We start from the raw sequence: 20326 nt of genomic DNA, 5'->3' as shown, positions 1-20326 counted from the left end.
ACAGAAAGAAAAAAGAAAGTTAAAATTGTATTATGACATAGAAATATGATCTTAGTGGCTTTTGGGCTTATGGCTTCATTACATTACCTCATTTTATACGGAAAAATAATAATAGTAGAAATAAAACAAAATAAAGTCGATGAAAATGAAATGTTGCGACAAAATATATGTAAAATTGAAAAGGCAGAAGGTCATTAGCTGAAACAGCCTGACAGACGACTTTGAGGAGCAGAACAGAGCAGGCTTTGATTTACAAGTTGAAGTAAACGACATCTCCGTGCGGGAGAGTTTGAGCTTGGAATCGTCGTCGGAGTCAAAGACGAAAAAGAAGTGTGTGATTTGGAGATGGCTACGGCGGCGTTAGAGAAGCTTCTGCAAGTAGGCACTAAGATCGTCGCAGTTGGCAGAAACTACGCCGCTCACGCCAAGGAACTCGGCAACGCCGTCCCCAAGGTCCCTCTTTCTCTCTCACTCTCTCCCTCTCTCCGATCCTCTCTCTGCGCTGCATTTCGTTAATTTCTGTATCTTAATTTCTTTTCTTTTTTCCATTTTTGAGATTTGATTTTGTCAATTCATGAAGGAGCCTGTGCTTTTTCTCAAACCGACGTCGTCTTATTTGGAAAACGGAGGCACAATCGAGGTCCCTCACCCTCTGTTGTCTTTGGACCATGAGGTGGAGCTGGCCGTCGTCATCTCTAAGAAAGCTCGCGATGTTCCGCAGACCACTGCCATGGACTACGTTGCCGGTATACTTTTATTTGTTCATCAATTAATTCTGCTATTATTTTTATTTTTGAAAAGTTCAGATTTTTTTAGAGTTAAATCTAATTAGCCACAATCGAATCATTTTAAGGTTATGCACTTGCTCTTGATATGACCGCCAGAGAAATTCAAGCTTCTGCTAAGGTAATTTACTATAATTAGGCAGTATATTTTCACAGTTGTCTCTAATTACAGTGGTAATACTATAATTCATGATAATCAATTTGAGATTCCAATTTTAACAGCTACTACAATCGTTGGTTTCCAATCAATGAGTTACCTTTTCTACATAAAACTTTGGTTTTTTCGCCTTTTCATCCATAAGGGTCAATACAAATGATGCTTCGCAGAGGGAAATAAACATTACATGAACAACTTTAATATGCCGAGAGGTACAGGCTTTTGATATAAACTGTGAAAAACTCTAGCAGGTTCACTGCTATGCCTGTTTCCATGAAGAATAAGGGTGGAACAGTTCAAATTCTGAACGTGCACTCTTGTGTTGGATATCTACGGTTAAAACATGTCCTTTTATTTTCCCTCTCCTAAGTGAGAATAAAGATTAGTATATGGGCTTACTGCGCATGTCAGTATAGTATCGTTGTCATTGTTAATGTAAGTAGTGTTCTTTGACAGTCTTCAGGTCTTCCATGGACCATAGCTAAAGGGCAGGACACCTTCACACCAATCAGTTCCTTGGTAAGAATTGCATTGCAGATCTTTGATACTTTTCTCTGTGTTATTAGTGCTTTTCTATTGTATGTTTAAAGTGTGTGAGCCGGCTACCAAGAAGTTCGCTTCAGACCAATATGTGCAAAAGATAACTTACTCATCACAACAATATAGTGTGGGAGTGGGGTGATATGGTGAAGCCAGATGGAAATTCATTTGCATGTGTGTGTGTGTGTGTGTGTTTATTTATTTATTATTATTATAAATTTCATGTTTCTGTATTGTTATATACTTGTATTGTAATACGGTGTGTGTTATTGCATTTTATGTGCTATATTCTTTGGTTACTGTGACATTTATAATTTTAGAAAGGAATGACATTTCTTAAAAGAAGAGAGTTTACCGAGCTCCCCTACCCAATGAGATCCTTGTTTAGACGTGGGGATGGAGATGAGGATGAAAACCTGACCCAATCGGCTCTGTTTTCGCTCAAGTGGAGCTGCTGAGATTAATTTATGTAATTTACGTTTAGGTATACCCCTAGTTAACATCTGTTTTCTGGACCCCTTGTGGAGCTACGAGTGTTGGTATAGTTGTAAAATTGGAGTTTTACCACAATTACTATTTATTTATTTATTTTTCAGTTTGGGAGGTAAATTGTTCTATCTCTATAAACAGCTATTTTCTTTTATTTTAATTTTTAAAGCATGCTAAGCAATTTGACTCTCCAAACTTCATGCAGCTACCCAAGGAAATGGTGCCAGACCCAGACAATATAGAGTTGTGGCTGAAGGTTAGTGTTTCCTTTTCTACAACCTTCTTTATTCGTGTCCTGTTTTTTGAATTGGTCACCACTTCTGATGTGTTCAAATTAATTTGCTTCACCATAGGTAGATGGAGAATTGAGGCAGAAAGGCTCAACCAAGGATATGATATTTAAGCTCCCATTTCTCATCAGCCACATAAGCTCCATTATGACACTTCTTGAAGGAGATGTAATACTAACAGGTAGATGGTTTACATCTGCTTCTGAGGTTTTCCTCCCCTTGCCTAGGAGTCACAAATACTTTTGACGTCCAGCTAAACACGTTTTGGCACTGTTTGTGCAGGCACTCCCAAAGGTGTTGGCCCAGTTAAAGTAGGTCAAAAGATAACTGCTGGCATAACGAACCTCCTGGATGTTGAATTCAATGTTGAAAAAAAGCAGAAGCAAGGAAGCTCTTGAGCTGATTGAATTTTCTACCAGGTGTTATTGCATTTGACAGTTCCAGCAGGAAAAAGAAAATAATTTCAACTGAAACCAGAGAACTGGAGTGAGCATGGATGCAGACACGAAGATGTTGCAGTCTTGGTTAGCATAAACTCCCAGTTCAATTCAAGGATCTTGCAAGGCGGTAATTAAACATGTCCATTTGTTTCGTTCTTCATGTTGGGAATGAATGGAGTGATAATAAGGAATTAGTCGTAGAAATAACTTGGGATGGCAAAAAACTTTTCCACAGTTCTGAATTTGGCACGCAAGATGTCAGAGGTGCAAAGAATTTTGGTTCTCTTTTATTTTATTTTAAAACAGTAATGCTATTTACTCGTACCCCCTCCCCAGAAAAATTTCTTCCATTTGTAATTTGGGTTACTTAACAAGGAAGAGGACTACAGAAATTAGTGTAAGAAGATATTTAATATGCGGAAGCGAAATATAATTTTATGTTTTAACAACAGAACAGATTTTTGTATTATGTTTTAACAACAGAACAGTAATAAAAAAATCGTTGCATTATCATACATAATTAACCAGGAAAGAAAAGAGAAAACCATGCATCACAGATTCACAATGCGTATTTACATAACATAAACCCAGAGAACAAATAAGAACCATGCTTAACCTGGAAATTGCAGAGAAGCAAAATCAGCTCACCAACGGCAACAATCACCGTTTTTGTAACTACACTTCTTGAGCGCTTTGGTGGGTTCCGAAGTCCACACTTCCACTAAGGTTGTCCTCCTCGTCATCATCTTCATCAATCTCCTGGTCTGGCGCCTCAACGTTCTCATTGTTGGAAAAATGGCTCACATTAAGTATGCAAGTGAAGGAGGAAGCGACCGGTCGCTGGGTATTTGCGACCGGTCGTTTTGAAGCAGATTCGAAGTCTGGAGGAGAAGCTGGAAGTCGCGAAAAGCGACCGGTCGCAAGGTGCAAGCGACCGGTCGCCTGCAGTCAGAGTGTAAAGCGACCGGTCGCCAGTAACGGGCGACCGGTCGCCAGGCTACTGTGCTGTTTTCTTCCACGCGTTTTTCAAGAGGCCTTCACATGTATTGGTTCCCTACCTAATCCCTCGGGCCTCTAAGGTGTGTTATGGGTTCTAGGAGGTCTAGCAAGGTACTGGAAAAGCTGGAGCACCATTGAATGAGGATAGTTGACTTGTTTCAAAGAGTACCTACCCTATAGCTCTAGATAGGGTGGCTGAAGTTGCAGCTATCTATGCCTAGCCTTTGTTCTGCCCAAGTTGTGGTCCAAGTCTGGAAACCAAGGGGAGAATGTGGGATGAAAAGATGGAGCCTTCTCCTAAGTCCAAAGGCTTGTGTATTAAAGGGAAGAGGAAGCAAGACAGCAAGTGTGGTTAATCTCAAAGTTGTCAAGTAGCCTTGGAGCTATTGTGTTCAAAGGGAGGTTATCTCACCAAGGGAGGAAGAGAGAGAAGGCAATCAGTTCAAGAGAGAGTTGAGTTGAGTCTTGAGTAGTCTAGACACCAAAGAAGGGAAACACCAAGTGTGAGAGAGTATTCACAAGTGCATCAAAGTGTTGAGCAAGGGGTGAGAGAGAAAAGAGAGCTTGGGAGAGAATAGAGTTCTAAGGGGGTTTCTTTGTAAACCAAAGTTGTAACTTATTCTTTCATTAGTGAATTTCTCAAAGGGGATCACCAAGAGGATGTAGGCAATTGCTGAACCTCTATAAATTCTTGTGTCACTCTGTGCTTGGTTGATTTCTAAAGTGTGTGAGTGTGTGATTCATCCATTATTGTGTTTGTCACAAAGTCCATCAACAACAAGATCATTAGGGGAGTGAGTGAAAGTGTTTGTCCATTTTCACAACACTCATGACCATCAGTCCCCGTTTCATTTCCATTGTTGGCAGATTTTCGTGATTTGTTGTTGCGATAAAAGTATATGGAGATGCACACGTAATAAATTAGGTTAGCAAGACTTAGGTAAGTTAATAGCTCGAAAAAATGATCTAGGCGACTCCCATTTATGTTGTGATGGAACCAACTTCGCCTAAACAATATTATGGTAGAAGCTGTAATTAATTTTCCAACACCAAGGATGAGGTCAGAGATGTGGGATGCATAATAAGTGGCCCTTAGTGCATCATTATTAGCAATTCGATCAGCAAGGAAATCAATCAATCCATTTAGGGCTAGCCCTTCCATTACTCCCAACAGGACGAACTGTGGAAGTAACCACGAAATGCTCATAGTCTTAGGCGTGTCATCTTCAAGCCCTTCTTCATTGCTAATTGCCTTCAACCTCTTTCCCTCAACCTGCCAAGCAGCAACACAAAATAGCATAGAACAAGCCAATCCGCAGCCAATTCTCACCAGCGTAAGTGTACCCGTAGCCTTTCTCCAGTGCTTTGGAATCAGTAACTTGTACAAAAATGAGATTAAGAAACTTGAGAAGTCCCTAAGTACTGTGAAATATAATGGAAGGAACTCGATTGACCCAATCCGACTATCCAAATTACTCGTTTGTTCAAAAAAGAAGGTGCTCCCTGTTGCCTCCACCAAACTGTACGCGAAGAAGGCCGACCACATAGCTATCACTTCTGTGAAAAAACCCTTTTCGTCCTTCAGTTTTATGAGTGGCCAAAACTTTTTTCTTCGTGCTTCTTTTGGTGAATACGAGGAGGACGAGGTCCCTCTTGTGACTATGCCAATCTCTCCTCCTCCTCTTTGTTCTTGTTCTATTTGAAGATAGTCCTGACGAGCTTTCCAAGTAGATTCGTCAATTCTTCTGCTTTACGAAGTAACGGTGGTAGCCATACAAGAACACGAAACTAGTGACTCCCACTAAATTGCTGAAATCATGAACGTAGCTTCCCAGGTCCGAGTTGGAAGTAAAACAGCTAACAATGCACCTAAAAACCATGGAAGGCGCCACAAAGCTTCTTTACGAGTTTCCAGTCGTTTTAAATAATTTTCTTCTGTGGTCGTTCCTTCTTTCTGTTCACTAAAATATTGATCCTCAAGAAATTCCTGCAAGGTAGCCGATCGACCAGCTTCCCCTAATACTATCAGTGGCGCTGCTCCATAGTATACCTTAGCCTCAGTATGTGTGCTCATAAACAGAGAACAAATCCACAATAGAAGCAGTCCCTGCATGTGCATATATTATATATATATATGCAACAAATTAACATATATATATATATATAGGCAGCAAATATAACTGTATGCATATACAATCGAGTTTTAGAGATTTCTTTTATTTAAAATTTTACATTTTTGCAAAGATACGCACACATGGAGATTAAGTGACAGGCGATCCAAGAATAATCACCATGATGCCCGATACCTGTGGGAGCAAATTTCCTCCAACGGGAATATTTGGTTGAAAGATTCATTCGTCTTCTCCGCCTCTCTTTCTCCCTGCAAAACGAATAGCAATAAGAGGACCACACTCGGGGGATGTTGGCCAAAGGCCCTCCGATGCCTAAATTAGTTCAAGAGTTTTGTAAAGAAAACACTAGCTAACTAGGGTACGGAGTTATATGTGTTTTTGGGATGAACCGAGCGGCCGGAGCCTTATGTAAAAGAGGGAGAGAAATGAGGTGGCTAGGGTTTCTGAGAGATAATTTCTGCAGAGTTTCAGTAGGAGTTTAGACGTACCTCAACCCTTGTATGTGGCCATCCTTTTATAGAGGTCTCGGGAGCTAGGGTTTCAGAGGAATAATTCCGTAGATGGAAGAGAATTATTCCTCCCCAATTTGGCGAGATTTGACTAATTAGGGATTTGATTTATTTGATTTAAATCAAATCCCTAATCATGGTAGCAATCAAATCAATACCTAATTTAATTAGGTAACTCCTCCATTAATTGAGAATATTCGTAGGAATCAAATCAATCCTCAACCTAATTAGGTAACATTCTATTTAATTGGATAATCCCCAATTAAATTGAATAATTCCCAATTAGGTCAAATAATCCCCAAATGGAAGGAATTATTTGACCTAGAGTTACGAATTAATTCGGCTCCCACAAATGCCCCCCAGCTTCTGCATGGCGCGTGGTGGCATGTAGGAGATGTAAATCATCTGTTGGGCTGTCCAGCTGTAACTGGGTTTCCTTCTTGGATTTGGGCTCCTGAGTGGAGGAAGTATATGACTTGCACTTGGAGTTCGGTTCCTAGTAGGAATGGGCTTGCAATTCTTTCTTGACCTAGGATGCCGAATATGTGTAAATGCAGGGCTTCTCTTCACTCTTCTTCACATTGCAAACTTAACTTCTCTACTTTCTAGCTTGAGAGAGATCTTGGAGAATTTGTACTGCTTGTCGAAGAGAGGAGTCGCCGTGCATCCTAAGGTAAGTCGAGCACGTGTATTTCTTTTTCTTCTTTTTTGCTTCGAGGATCAGCTAGGGGAAGCCCGACTAGATGTCGTCGTGACAGGCGACGGCTGGCAGTGGGCAGCAGCTGTGGTGGAGCAGGTGCGCATGTGGACCAGCCACTGCCTATGCGTTGCGGGCGTCATCAGTTGGGCAAGTATTGGGAGAAAGTCGGTGGTCTGCCCCCTGCCCAGGATGTTGAGAGATGGAAGCTAAATGGTCCAGACTCTGATGATCTGCCAGCTGGGCAGGAGAAGTGTTCTGCTGAATCTCCCCCAAAGAGAAAGGCTGCTACCAAGTCTTCAAGAGATGAAGCTACTCATTCGCAGGCAGAGAATGTGTCTCCATTGAGGAAGAAGCCAAGGTTCCCTTATGCTGAGAAGACTCTAATGGGGTCTGCTCCGTCATCATCTTCCAGGGCCAAACATCTCATGGACGCATATAGCACGAAGGTTGGTGGCATGCGAGGTGTTCGGGGTGTTCTGCCCGAGCCTCCTGCTGACTAGCTTGAAAACCATGATCTGCTTCATAAAGCAGTTCGTGCCCAATCTAGTTCTGCCGAGCGTCAAATAGATGCAGACATTCCTCCTCGAAGTTCGAGTCATCTGCATCTGTCAAAAGATGGAGATCGGAGCGGGAGGTTTGCTCATGATCTAGCTGTTGAGTCACGGGCAATCAAGCGTGGAGTTGATTCAGTATCATTGACTCTTTTGGAGGTGAGATTGGCAGTGGCTAAGAAGATGAGAGAGTCATCTGCCTAGGCGAAGGGTTCTTCTTCAGCGTCGGCGGTTGATCCCAAGGCCAACAAGTCTAGCCCTGTAGGGGATGCATGCATGTCTGATCTGCTCAAGACGAACTTCCTATCAAACTCGGCCTCCTGTGCTGAGTTGGTCGATCACATCCGTCAAGCCGGCGATCTTGGCACATTTTCAAGTCTTTCCTTGGAAAAACAAAATGAAGCAACATTTTATCTGCTTCAAAAAGGAGTAGTTCTTGTTGCTGAAACTATCCGAAACTCCTCTGTTGTTGCCCCCTCTTCTGTTGCTGACTTGGTTAGTCGAAAAGATGCCTACTTCCGTCTTGAGCACAAGAATGCTGACGTCTCCTTTAGTCATGACAAGCTTTTGGCTAGATTTGGCGCATATCATAAGTCTGCTGAGAAGTCCAGGTTCTAAGCTACCATGAATGCGTACAAGTTGGGCTACTTAGACTGTTCAAATGGAAATGATCCCTTCTATGCCATTGGAGATGGAGATATCGAGATGCTCTGTTCTGACTTGCTCCATGTGCAAAGTGAGCAGGTTAATGCTGTGAACATGGAAGGAGTTGAAGAGTAGGCGGCCGAAGAAGCGGTAGTTGAAGAGCAGGTGAAGCAGAGGAGGATGCAGCATATGAGGTAATGGCAGACGTCGCGGACCAAGCAGGTGGAGTTGCTGAGAACGTGGCTGATCAGGCGGACGTCGAAGAGGCTGTAGATCAAGGATCTCATGCTGGTGTCTCAGAGTAAATGAAGACTCCTTTATTTCTTTTCATCTTGTAGTCTGCTTTCTTGTTTAGAATAATTGGTCTTGTCTGACCATCTTCTTTTTGTTGAACTTGGTAAGTGCCAGGGTCCCCCTTGAGGGACTCCGGGCATGTTCTGCATATCCTGTAGGATGTTTTCCCTTAGGAAATAGGCGAGGGCCAGGATCCCCCTTGAGGGACTCCGGGCGTGTTCTGCGTATCCCGTAGGATGTTCTTCCCTTAAGAAATTGGCGAGGGCCAGGGTCCCCTTTGAGGGACTTCGGGCGTGTTTTGCGCATCCTGTAGGATGTTTTGGTCGTTGCCCTGCGTCTCCCGAAGGACTCTGCTTATGGGTAACTGTGTGACTATCCTGCCTCCCTTAGGAAACGGATAGGAACCTGGATACCTCCCTTAGGAAATTCATGGCGCACCCTGCGTCTCCCTTAGGACGCTTCTTATGGGCTGCGTCTCCCAAAGGACGCTTTGGTCGTCGCCTTGCGTCTCCCTTAGGACGCTCCTTATGGGCAACTGTGTGACTATCCTGCCTCCTTTAGGAAACGGATAGGAACCTGGATACCTCCCTTAGGAAATTCCTGGCGCACCCTGCGTCTCCTTTAGGACGCTTCTTATGGGATGCGTCTCCCGAAGGACACTTTGGTCGTCGCCCTGCGTCTCCCTAAGGACGCTCCTTATGGGCAACTGTGTGACTATCCTGCCTCCCTTAGGAAACGGATAGGAACCTGGATACCTCCCTTAGGAAATTCCTGGCGCACCCTGCGTCTCCCTTAGGACGCTTCTTATGGGCTGTGTCTCCCAAAGGACGCTTTGGTCGTCGCCCTGCGTCTCCCTTAGGACGCTGCTTATGGGCAACTGTCTTTTGTTGTGGCACATTCTGGAATTTGCAGTAGATGGTTCTCTTCTTCAGAAATGTGCAGGGCTCAGTCATCTGCTTGTCGATGAATTGTGAGCCATTGTCGGTAACTGGTGGTTGTGGGTAGCCAAATCGGCAGATGATGTTTCTCCAGATGAATCGTTCCACATCGGCTTCTTTAGTAGAGGATAGAGCTTCGGCTTCAATCCATTTAGTAAAGTAGTCGGTGGCAACGATCATCATGTCCTTCTTGGCAGGCGCTGGTGTCAAGAGACCCACTAGGTCAATGGCCCATTGCATGAATGGCCATGGATTGTTTTGCGAATGGTAGACTTCGGCAGGCAGGTTAGGAATTGGCTTGTATCGCTGGCAGCGATCACATTTTTTGACATATTCGATGGAGTCGTGGCGCATGGTAGGCCAGAAGTAGCCTATGTTTAGAGCCTTCTAGGTGAGTGATATGCCCCCAGAGTGGTTGTCACACTCGCCGTTGTGAATTTTCTAGAGAACCTCAAGTGTTTAAGAGTATTTTATGCAGGTGAGATGAGGGCCGAAGTATGTTCTGCGGATGAGCTTGTTGCCGTGCATGTAGTATCTCGCGGCTTTCTGCTGGACTTTTCTAGCTTCGGACTTTTCCGTTGGTAGATTTCCATTCATTAGGTAGTCGATGATGGGGCCTTGCCAACTGGGGTCCTCGTTAATCTGCATTGTGTCGATTGGCTCTATTTCTTCAATGCTTGGTCGGTCTAGGTGTTTGACCGGGATGGAGCGTCTGAATTGGGTATCTAGCGCGGACCCTAAGCTTGCCAGGACATCTGCATGCGCGTTCTCTGCTCGAGGCACCTGTTGGATAGTGAAGGTAGGAAACGCCTTCAATAGCTCTTGGACTTTGTCAAGATACAAGATCATCCTTAGGTGCTTTGCCATGTATTCACCTGAGGCTTGATTCGTGATCAACTGGGAATCTGAGTAGATGGCTAGCTTCTTGATCGCTAGCTCCTTTGCCAAGCGCAGGCCAGCGAGCAATGCCTTGTATTTTGCCTCGTTGTTTGAGGTTGGGAAACCAAGCCTGATGGCCTGCTCCAATAGGGTCCCATCTGGGGTGATGATGACGACATCTGCTCCCGCTCCTTTTTGGTTCGACGCTCCGTCTACGCGCAATTGCCACATGTCTGTGGGTTGGCCAGGTTCGGCGGATGTGCTATCTGTTTTTGAACTTTCCTTCTTATGGTTGACCAGCTTCTCTTCTTCGGCTGATGAGGTGAATTCTGCCACAAAGTCTGCTAGAGCCTGGGCTTTTATTGCAGTCTTTGGCCGGTAGAGGAGGTCATACTAGCTTAGTTCTATAGCCCATTTCATGAGTCGCTGGGAAGCGTCAGGGCTGTGAAGTATTGATCTCAAAGGAAAGTCGGTCATGATGATGACTCTGTGAGCTTGGTAGTAGGGTCGTAACTTTCTCGTTGAAACTACAAGTGCCAAAATAAGCTTTTCCAATTTCGGGTAGCGAGTCTCTGCATCGAGGAGTGCTTTTGACGTGTAGAATACCGGATGTTGGGCCCCTAGTTCTTCTCGAATGAGAGCTGAGCTAACGGCCGAGTTGGACACTGCCAGGTACACGAACAAGTCCTCGCCTGGAACTGATTTTGAGAGCAGGGGAGGTGAAGTGAGGTAAGTCTTCAGATTCTAAAAAGCTACTTCGCACTCCTCATCCCACTTGTCTCTTTGTCCTTTTTTCAAAGCTTTGAAAAATGGTCTGCACTTGTCGGTAGATCTCGAGAGGAATCGATTGAGGGCCGCTGCTCTGCTCGTCAGACTTTGTATTTCCTTCATTGTGGAAGGCGACTTCATCTCGAGAATGGCCTTGATTTGTCGTGGGTGTGCCTCGATACCTCATTGCGTGACTAGGTACCCTAGGAATCGGCCGGACGATACGCCAAACGTGCATTTACTTGGATTCAACTTCATGCGATACTGGCGTAGCAAGCTGAATGCCTCGGCGAGGTTTTTGATGTGATCTGCACGTTTTGGGGCTTTGACCAGCATGTCGTCTACGTAGACTTCCATAGTCTTGCCGGTCTGCTCCTTGAAGATTTTATTCATGAGCCTTTGGTATGTTGCTCCGGCGTTCTTTAGTCCAAAGGGCATGACCTTGTAGCAGTAGGTCCCTCTCTCGATGATGAAAGAAGTTTTCGCCTTGTCATCCTCGTGCATCATGATTTGATTGTAGCCGGAGTAGGCGTCCATGAAGCTGAGCAGCTTATTGCCGAAGGTCGAATCCACGAGTTGGTCGATTCTCGGCAATGGGAAGTTGTCTTTAGGACATGCCTTGTTGAGGTCAGTGTAGTTGACGCAAACTCTCCATTTGCCCTTCTCTTGTTTCGCCACCAGAACAACATTGGCCAACCACTCCGAGTAGGAGACCTCTTCAATGAAGCCGGCTGCTAGAAGTTTGTCGATCTCGGCTTCAATGATTGCGACCCGCTCTGGAGCGAAGTTGCATCTCTTCTGCGCCACTGGCTTGCTGGCAGGGTTGACGTGGAGTCGATGGCAGATGATGTTCGGGTCGATGCCTGGTATGTCTGACGGTGACCATGCGAACATGTCCTTGTTGTTCTAGAGAAAGGTGGTCAGCTCCACCTTCTCGTCTGGGCTTAGGCGCGAGCCGATCCGCGCTTTTTTGTCTGGCTGGTAAGGATCCAAGGGTATTAGCTCGACGTCCTCTTCGGGTTTCCATCCTTCTTCAGGGGAGACCTCCGGACGGATTTCCTCGACTTGGTCCCGATGCTTTGATTGCTATAAGGGGATATCTATCCCCTTCCCCTTCTGGCTTGCTCGGTTGCTAGGAACGAGATCTGGTTGTTCTACTCTCTCCAGATCTGCCTGATTCACAGGGAGGAACTGTATTGGCTTGCTTTTCTTCAGCCCTTGAGCTGAGCATTTCCTCGCCATTGCCTGGTCGCTGTTGATTTGGCAGACACCGCCCCCAGGAATTGGGTAGCGGATTTTCTGATGAGTGGCAGAGGTGATGGCGTTGATCTTACCAATCCATGGTCTACCCAGGATGCCATTGTAGGGTGAGACTTCATCAATGACTATGAATGTTTGTGAGCTGATTACAGGTGGGGAGTAGACGTCGAGATCTATTGTGCCCACAGTAACCGTCGTTGCGCCATTGAAGCCAGTCAGCGACCTGGCTGATTTGTTGATCTTTGCTTCCAAGCCCATCTGCTGGATGATAGTCAACTGCAGGATATTGGCTGCGCTGCCTTCGTCCACATGGTTTCGGTCGACCATGGCCTGGGCGATTTGAATGCTGACGACAAGGGCGTCGTTGTGTGGCATATCGAGGCCGATCAGATCTTTCTTCTGGAAGCCGATCACAGGGTCGTCTTCCGCCGGTGGAAGGTCGGTCGAGACTTGGGAGACCACAATGACCTATTTGATCTTCCTCTTCTTTTCTTTGCTGGTCAGCCCAGACTCCTCGGAGTCGGCGAGGATTGTGTTAATCTTTATGACCTTCTGAGATGGCTCCTTGGTGGTGTCGCGATACTCTATCCGCTGGATGGCTTGCTTCGCGATGAACTCCGTGCAGTGACCTTCTCTCACGAGTTCCTCAAGGTGCGTTTTCCAAGCAAAGCAGTTGTTTGTTGTGTGTCCGTGCGTCCCGTGGAAGGCACAGTATTTTCTGGTATCCCTTTTGTCTGGATCTCCCTTCAAGGGCGGCGACCTTCTTACCCAAGGTTTGTCCTTCACTTGGGATAAGATTTGGTGTATGGGGATGGAGAACTTGGTGTGACTCTCTCCTACCATAGCGTCCTCTTTTGGGTGCGACCTGCGCTTGTCCTTGTTCCTGTTGCTGAACCCATCATTCTTTTGGCCTGCCCGCTTGGTTGGTTGATCTTCCTGCTTAGTAGACTTCTTTGCGGCGATTCGATCGTCATCCCAGAGTGCATAGCGTTCCGCGGTTGTGAAGACCTCTGCCAGAGTCTGGCTGGGAGCGATAGTCAGCTCGCGGTATAAGTCGTGTTCAGCTGGAAGGCCTTTCTTGAAAGCAGAGGACGCGATCCGGTCGTCACATCCTACGATGTTGGCCTTTTCTGCTTTGAATCTCTTGATGTAGTCTCGAAGGGATTCGTCGGACTTCTTACGTAGGTTGAACAAGTGGTCGGGGTTCTTCTTGATTGTCCGGTAAGACGTGTATTCTTTGGCGAAGACGTATGCCAGCTCCTTGAAGCTACTGATCAACCCGGATGGTAGGGTGTGGAACCAGTCCTGAGCTGCTCCCTGCAGGGTCATCACAAACACCTTGCACATCAATGCGTCATCGGCCTTGTGCAGGATCATGACACTTTTGAAGTGTTTTAGGTGGCTCTCGGGATCGGAGTCTCCCTTGAAGGGCGTGAACGAAGGCGTCGAGAACCGCTTCGGGGGAGCCGCCTGCTCAATTTCGACAGTGAAAGGCGTGGAGTTCGCTTGGTCCATCTCCTTGCGTAGGGCATCTTCGAAGTTCCTGCCGGCTTTCAAGTCTCGTAGTTGGTCACTCACAAGCTTCTTGACGTCCTCTGCACGCATTGCTGGTTGGACACGTCGACGACCCTCACGATTTGGACGACGCTGATTGACCTCCTCATTGATTCGCAAGGTTAGAGCTTCTTGGCTGTGTTGCCTAGGCGGCGTGTTGGTGGGCTGCGCTTGCGAGTGATTCTCCGCAGCTTGTCGACGAGAATCGGTCCTTCGAGAGTGAGCAGGGGAGCGCCTTTCCTCGCGGTTCTCACCGTGAAGGTTGTCAAGTTGACCTCCTTGGGAGCCTAGCCTTTGAAGAATGTTCCTCGGCGAGTGAACATTAGAGCGCCTTTCTTCACGATCCTCATTGCGATGGTCGTCAGGCTGATCTCTCTGGGAGCCTAGCCCTTGAGGAGCATTCCTCTGCGGGCCTAGGCGGTCGCGGACGTGGAGTCGTGGGCCCTGCCTTCCTCGCACGTTGCTCTGAGTGTGGCTTGCGGATGCTTGTGACATGTTGGCGAGATGATCACGTTGTTGTCCCTCTCCTTGTCTGCTCATGCCTGCTTGACCTGCTCGGCGCCCGTCGATCTGCCTGTTGGCGCAGTCGTCCATCCTTCTCTCTTCGCCCAGCGGTCCAAGGCCAAGGTTTTGAGCTAGATTGATTTGGTTGAGGAGCTGCCTCATCAAATTGCTTTGGTCATCCATTCTCTGAGCTAGCTGGTCAACTCTCAGATTAAGGTCTGCTTGACTTCGTGGATCGGGAGGAGAGAAGTGTGTGGAGCCCAACTGCATACGGGCTAGGGTTTCATGAGAGGTATACGCGGAAGCGTGCATCGAGCATGGATGCAATGGAGGGAATGCTTGAGGGATCATGCGTTGGGTTGATCGGAGAATCGTTGATCAGGTGGACCAAGGACTCATAGGTTAGCCACCAACTCATTTGGTATTTTTCTGATCATTAGTGATGAAATGTAATTAGCTCGCATGATAGAAACACAATTATATGCCAACTATAATATCACTTGTGCCTCTAAACAATAAATCTATTAAATAAGGTATGTGCAATAAGAGGTGGAACAATTCCAGCCGCATGTATGGCCGTTCCAGCGGCCATTTGCGACCGTTCTATGGCTTCTGGAGGCTGCGGCAAGGTATGGGCAGCCATGGGAGGTTGCTGCGATGTATTGGCAGTCACGGGAAGCTGCGGAAATGTGCTGGCAGCCGCGGGAGGCTGCTGCAAAATAGGTACAGCAGCTGTTTGGAGAGGTTGTGAGGCCCCCGGAGGTGGTTGGACAGTAAGGGCAGCCACGGGGGGCTGCTGGAAAGCGTTGGGGAGCTGCTGGAACGCCCTGGCAGCTATGGGAGGCTGCTGCAAGTCTCCTGGGAGCTGCTGGAACGCGCTGGCAGCCATAGGATGTTGCTGGATCTCGCGGGGAAGCTGCTGGAACGCGCTGGCAGCGATGGGAGGTTGCTGCAAATCGCTAGCAGCAGCTGTACCTCGTGGTGGCAGCGAGGTTTTGGCCTTTCCGGAGTGCGCCGTCGCGGTGGTTTTGCTTCTAAAACGTTTGCTTCCAACCATGGTTGTTTGGAAGGCTTCGGTGGATTGGAAAATAGGAGGAACGGATTCCTTGAGCACATGTTGAGTATAACTCGTGCTCTCAATGAAAGCACCAATTTGTGGGAGCAAATTTCCTCCCACGGGAATATTCGGTTGAAAGATTCCTTCGTCTTCTCCGCCTCTCTTTCTCCCTACAAAATGAATAGCAATAAGAGGACCACATGTTCGGTTCATTTTTACACATGATTTTTCATGTTATTCACCCACTATTTTGAGTTAGTTCTTGACATTTTATAGCTTTTTACTTCTTTTTTGTGTTTTAATAGGTTTTACTTTGGTTTGTATGAAAATGAGCTAAAAGTGCATTATTTGATATAAATTCTGTTTTTGTTCATTTTCGTAGGTCAACTTCGTGGCCTTGGATCAGCATGTTCCGGTCCTTGGATGAGGTGATGATCTTCATAAGACTTGTTCCAATGGATGTTGACTACAACATATCCAAATTTGAGCTCCATTGGATAAGTATTGCCTATCCAACCAATCCAGCATGTTACCACAGCTCTGGAAATCCGAGTTGGCCAGTTTTCACCTCCACTTAGTGTGATCTTACTTCTACTTGTTACCATGCCTTTCGTAACAATATTTTACTTTAGTTAAGTGGAATTTTCTGAGAGTATATTTGTGAGGACAAAACTTCATCATGAGAGGAGACAAGAAAACAAAGGCAAAAGTGTGCCATGATGAAAAGGAGGAGAGAGAGGAGCATAGAGAGGAATCAATTGACTTTGGGGCAGCAGCTAGGCAACGGATCATTCATTCAGTTTTTATTACAATTTGCAGAGACTTTCTAAAAGCTGGGAGCTAGAGAGCTAGAGGAGGAAGACAAAGTCATCCAAGCAAGAAGTGGAAGAGATTTCCACCATTGAAGACCTTGAGCTTCCACCTTCACAAAAGCTGTAACTTCTTTCTAGTTTTATTTCGAATTTGTGTTTGAAATGATTATGAGGAACTAAACTCCATAGCTAGGGCTTAGGTTGAAGCCCTAAACATGAATACCTTATTGTTTTGATGCTTGAGTGTATGAATTTCTAGATATTGTTGATGAATTCCAATTCACCAAATTAATCTATCCTTGATGTATGTTCTTCTTTGATTGATCACCTTTGAAAGCATGCTTCTTGAGATTGTTGGGATTATGTGTATCCTCATGTTATCCTAAGCAATAAATGGATGAAGTAAGAACCATCCATGTGAATTGGTTTCTTGAATACCTAATGTAAACACCATGCTATTAGGATTCTTGTGATGTTCATATTCTCTTTGAACTTAATGGGTTCTCCTTGTAATTGAATCGAAGTACGAACCATACCTAGGTTCGGTTATGAGGAGGGCACAAGTATTGTAGCACGAACCATGCACTTTACGTATATTAGAGAGAATCAATGCGTCTTGAGCCACGACCCATGGTCTTGATTGCGAACATCTTCATCAACACGTTTAGAGTTCATCACTTGAGTATTCATGAACTTGGGTAGAATTGTTTAGGGTGGATTCCGAAACCCTAGTGTTTGTTACATTTTGATTTCACATCTTGATAATTCATCTCTTCCATTCTCATTTAAATTCGAAGTCCATTTACTTACATGCAATAGAAATAGATCACTTGAACCAAATCAAAACCCCCCCCAATGTGTGTGTGAGTTGCGTGTTTGACACGTTACGTGTCTTTGTTACTGAATTTTATTTCTTTCTGTAATTGTTTTGGACTTTTGGTCCGCGTTGTGTTCTTCCATTTTCTGTGCTGAATCCAACCGTATAAAGAACGTGAATTTTGGACGTACAGTTGGAAAGTTATAGGCAAAACACTGGACAGAGGTCGAAACTGAAAAACAGAGAAAACGAATCTGCCCAAAAACGACCGGTCGCTTTTACCTGACGACCGGTCGCTTTTCAAGTCAAATTTTGAGTTTCGAATCTGCCCAAAAACGACCGGTCGCTTTTACCTGACGACCGGTCGCTTTAGCACTGTTCATAGGTGATAAATGGGTGATAAAAGGGTGATAGAAAATGCTGTTTGTGTTTTTGTTTAGTTTTCTTGTGTTGTTTCATTTCTTTTACACTTCTTTACTCATTTTTAGTTTCCATTTTGCATTTGTGCATTTGTGGTGTGTCAATTAAGTGTTCTTTACGTACTCAAATTAGAACTTATAGGAAGCCGACAAGTTCTTCGTGGGATCGACCCCGTACTTACATAATCTATACTTCAATAGATTCGTGCACTTGCGGGTATTTTTAATTGGTTGTTTGCACATTAATTTGTGTCCTCTTAGGAATGCAACACCACACCCGGGGGGTGTTGGCCAAAGGCCCTCCGATGCCTAAATTAGTTCAAGAGTTTTGTAAAGAAAACACTAGCTAACTAGGGTACGGAGTTATATGTGTTTTTGGGATGAACCGAGTGGCCGGAGCCTTATGTAAAAGAGGGAGAGAAAGGAGGTGGCTAGGGTTTCTGAGAGATAATTTATGTAGAGTTTCAGTAGGAGTTTAGACGTACCTCAACCCTTGTATGTGGCCATCCTTTTATAGAGATCTCGGGAGCTAGGGTTTCAGAGGAATAATTCCGTAGATAGAAGGGAATTATTCCTCCCCAATTTGGCGAGATTTGACTAATTAGGGATTTGATTTATTTGATTTAAATCAAATCCCTAATCAGGGTAGCAATCAAATCAATACCTAATTTAATTAGGTAACTCCTCCATTAATTGAGAATATTCGTAGGAATCAAATCAATCCTCAACCTAATTAGGTAACATTCTATTTAATTGGATAATCCCCAATTAAATTGAATAATTCCCAATTAGGTCAAATAATCCCCAAATAGAAGGAATTATTTGACCTAGGGTTACGAATTAATTCGGCTCCCACAATACCCCTTCTTGAACATTTGTAACTAGGGCAGCCATTTCAAAATGTGTAGTACTCCAATTATCCGTGAGGTACGTTATCAAGATATATATTCACTAACGCGTGGTTTATGAAGCTATGGCTGAAAACCAGAGCTATATATATATATATATATATATAATATTATATATACATATATACGCCATCACAAAGCAACGGAAGAAATCAGAAACTAAGGTGGTTTGAAAGAAGTATACAAGATAAAATTCAGTGAATGAGTGCATGTTAATTCAACAGGGATGAATCACCTTGGATGCGTGTAGTAGCCTCGGAGAAGTAGTAGTAGTTTCCAATCCAGTTTCTCACTGAGACAATGCATGGGTAGAGAAGAATGTTGCGATGACCCTCAATATTGAGTCAGCTCTGAAGAATCCTCTCATGGCAAGCAAAACCTGCAATCGTAGCATCCAAAATGCATAATATAAACTAGTGAATGTATAGGTTATATGTATGTGAGTTCAAACTTCAAATAGAATGGATTACTATTTGAAATATATATTGTCGTATTTCATCATAATTATTTATTTTGACCCAAAGTTCAGAAATTAAACTATAAACCTTAAGCAATGAGAGATTCTAACGAAGGGTAGATGTGGGTTGAATCCTCATTTTCGTAGATTAGATTAATTTAATATAATTTAGATTATTACTTATATAAAATAAAATAAAAATTAAACCTAACAAAGGAGTATATTAGATTACTAAAGAAAAATACAAAATGAAGTCCAGATGGCTAGGATCACTGATCAAAGAGAGGAATTCAAATATGTTGAAAAGCATGGTAAAGACAAAATGAGCATGGCATCTGTAAAGTATCAATATGTTCCGACAGTTACCAAAAAAAAAAAAACTTGTTCCTACAGAAAGACTATAGAAGCAAAGATGCGTACCTCCAATCCAATGTTTACCAGACTCTCTCCACTACTGTTTACTCTGAGAGAGAGAGAGAGAGAGAGAGAGAGAGAGAGAGAGAGAGAGAGAGAGAGAGAGAGAGAGGATGAAGGTGAAGGTGAAGATGAGGAGAAGACAAATTTGCTCTCTATATGAGATATTTGAAACGACAAGTTGTTGCCTAGTCTTCTGTCTCAAGTCTTCTCTTCTTTGTCTTTTCTTTTTCATTATGAATATGAGGAATGAATGAGGCACAGGCATCCAGAAAGTGCATGTTTCTTTTTAACCTTATTGTTAACCCTGTTATTTATATAACTTTAATACTGTTAAAGAAAAATGTGAACTTCCCAACACAATTTCACCATCACTAAATAAATAATGGGATTTTATTATTTTACGTTCAACTCATTCGAGACGCAAGTCTTTTAATTACAATCCCTTGCTTCAAGGGATAACCCTTTGATTCCATCATAAAGAAATAGAACGTGTGTGTTTGGTTTTGCAGCTGCTCCCAAGTCCAACCTTAGGGTGCCTACGTATCCATCGCGGGAATCAAGCCACTGGTAGTTCAAAGAATTACAATAAATGAATGACTCATTGCAAAAGGGAAAATTTGTATGAATTTGATTGAGAGAGTGTTTGAGTGAATTTAGCTGAATAAACCATGGATTCAATTTTGATGTGTGTTTGGGGTGAATTTGGTTAAGAATAACCAGGGACTCTGTTTGGCTTTGTGATTTGGGCGGTTGCATCTAGATTGAATCTCTAGATTGCCTACGTACCATTTCGAAGGGATCAAACCAACGTAGTTCAGAAAAGATTGTTTAATTTGCGTGGTTTTGTACCACTCGGGCCTTTGACGTGATTTTGTACCACTTGGGCCTTTGATGTGATTTTGTACAACTTGGGATTTTGGCGTGGTTTTGTACCACTTGGGATTTGGTGCGGTGTTGTACAACTTGAGATTTGGTTTGGATGCGGTTGCGTCTATTGGGATGCTA

General features: G+C 44.3%; 2 protein-coding genes across 5 annotated transcripts; one reads left to right on the top strand and one right to left on the bottom strand.

Annotated features, from left to right (window-relative positions):
• Positions 1-177: 177 nt before the first annotated feature.
• Positions 178-3051, top strand: LOC110750288 (Fumarylacetoacetate (FAA) hydrolase family). Its single transcript, XM_021950587.2, has 7 exons — positions 178-453; positions 581-746; positions 854-906; positions 1399-1461; positions 2177-2227; positions 2325-2442; positions 2544-3051. The coding sequence occupies exons 1-7, from the start codon at positions 346-348 to the stop codon at positions 2657-2659; spliced, it is 675 nt and encodes a 224-aa protein (XP_021806279.1). The 5' UTR covers positions 178-345; the 3' UTR covers positions 2660-3051.
• A 2192-nt stretch (positions 3052-5243) lies between these two features.
• On the bottom strand, positions 5244-19406 carry LOC110750292 (uncharacterized). 4 transcript variants are annotated; one of them, XR_015832938.1, is made up of 4 exons: positions 19325-19406; positions 18683-18826; positions 5953-6080; positions 5244-5807 (listed from the first exon to the last, which is right to left on the bottom strand). XR_015832938.1 is itself a non-coding variant. In XM_088247039.1 (3 exons), the coding sequence occupies exon 3, from the start codon at positions 14783-14785 to the stop codon at positions 12845-12847; it is 1941 nt and encodes a 646-aa protein (XP_088103165.1). In that variant the 5' UTR covers positions 14786-15661; positions 18683-18826; positions 19325-19406; the 3' UTR covers positions 6088-12844. The 4 variants fall into 4 exon arrangements, 1 of the variants encoding a protein (XP_088103165.1); XR_015832939.1 differs by having other exon boundaries at positions 6007-6080; XR_002525708.2 differs by lacking the exon at positions 5244-5807 and having other exon boundaries at positions 5820-6080.
• Between the last annotated feature and the right edge of the window lie 920 nt (positions 19407-20326).

Source organism: Prunus avium, chromosome 1 (assembly GCF_965620075.1).
Source record: "Prunus avium chromosome 1, drPruAviu1.hap1.1, whole genome shotgun sequence".
NCBI classification, from domain to species: domain Eukaryota; kingdom Viridiplantae; phylum Streptophyta; class Magnoliopsida; order Rosales; family Rosaceae; genus Prunus; species Prunus avium.
The sequence above is the reverse complement of the archived record's forward strand: the minus strand, read 5'-3'. Positions and strand labels throughout refer to the sequence as shown.

What these genes read in the sequence shown, in the direction of transcription:
- LOC110750292 (XM_088247039.1), bottom strand. Translation starts at nt 14,785, where the DNA reads ATGATCCCTCAAGCATTCCCTCCATTGCATCCATGCTCGATGCACGCT.
- LOC110750288 (XM_021950587.2), top strand. Translation starts at nt 346, where the DNA reads ATGGCTACGGCGGCGTTAGAGAAGCTTCTGCAAGTAGGCACTAAGATC. An exon ending in AAATTCAAGCTTCTGCTAAG is followed by an intron (nt 907 to 1,398) that starts GTAATTTACTAT and finishes GTTCTTTGACAG; the next exon opens with TCTTCAGGTCTTCCATGGAC. An exon ending in AGGAGATGTAATACTAACAG is followed by an intron (nt 2,443 to 2,543) that starts GTAGATGGTTTA and finishes CTGTTTGTGCAG; the next exon opens with GCACTCCCAAAGGTGTTGGC.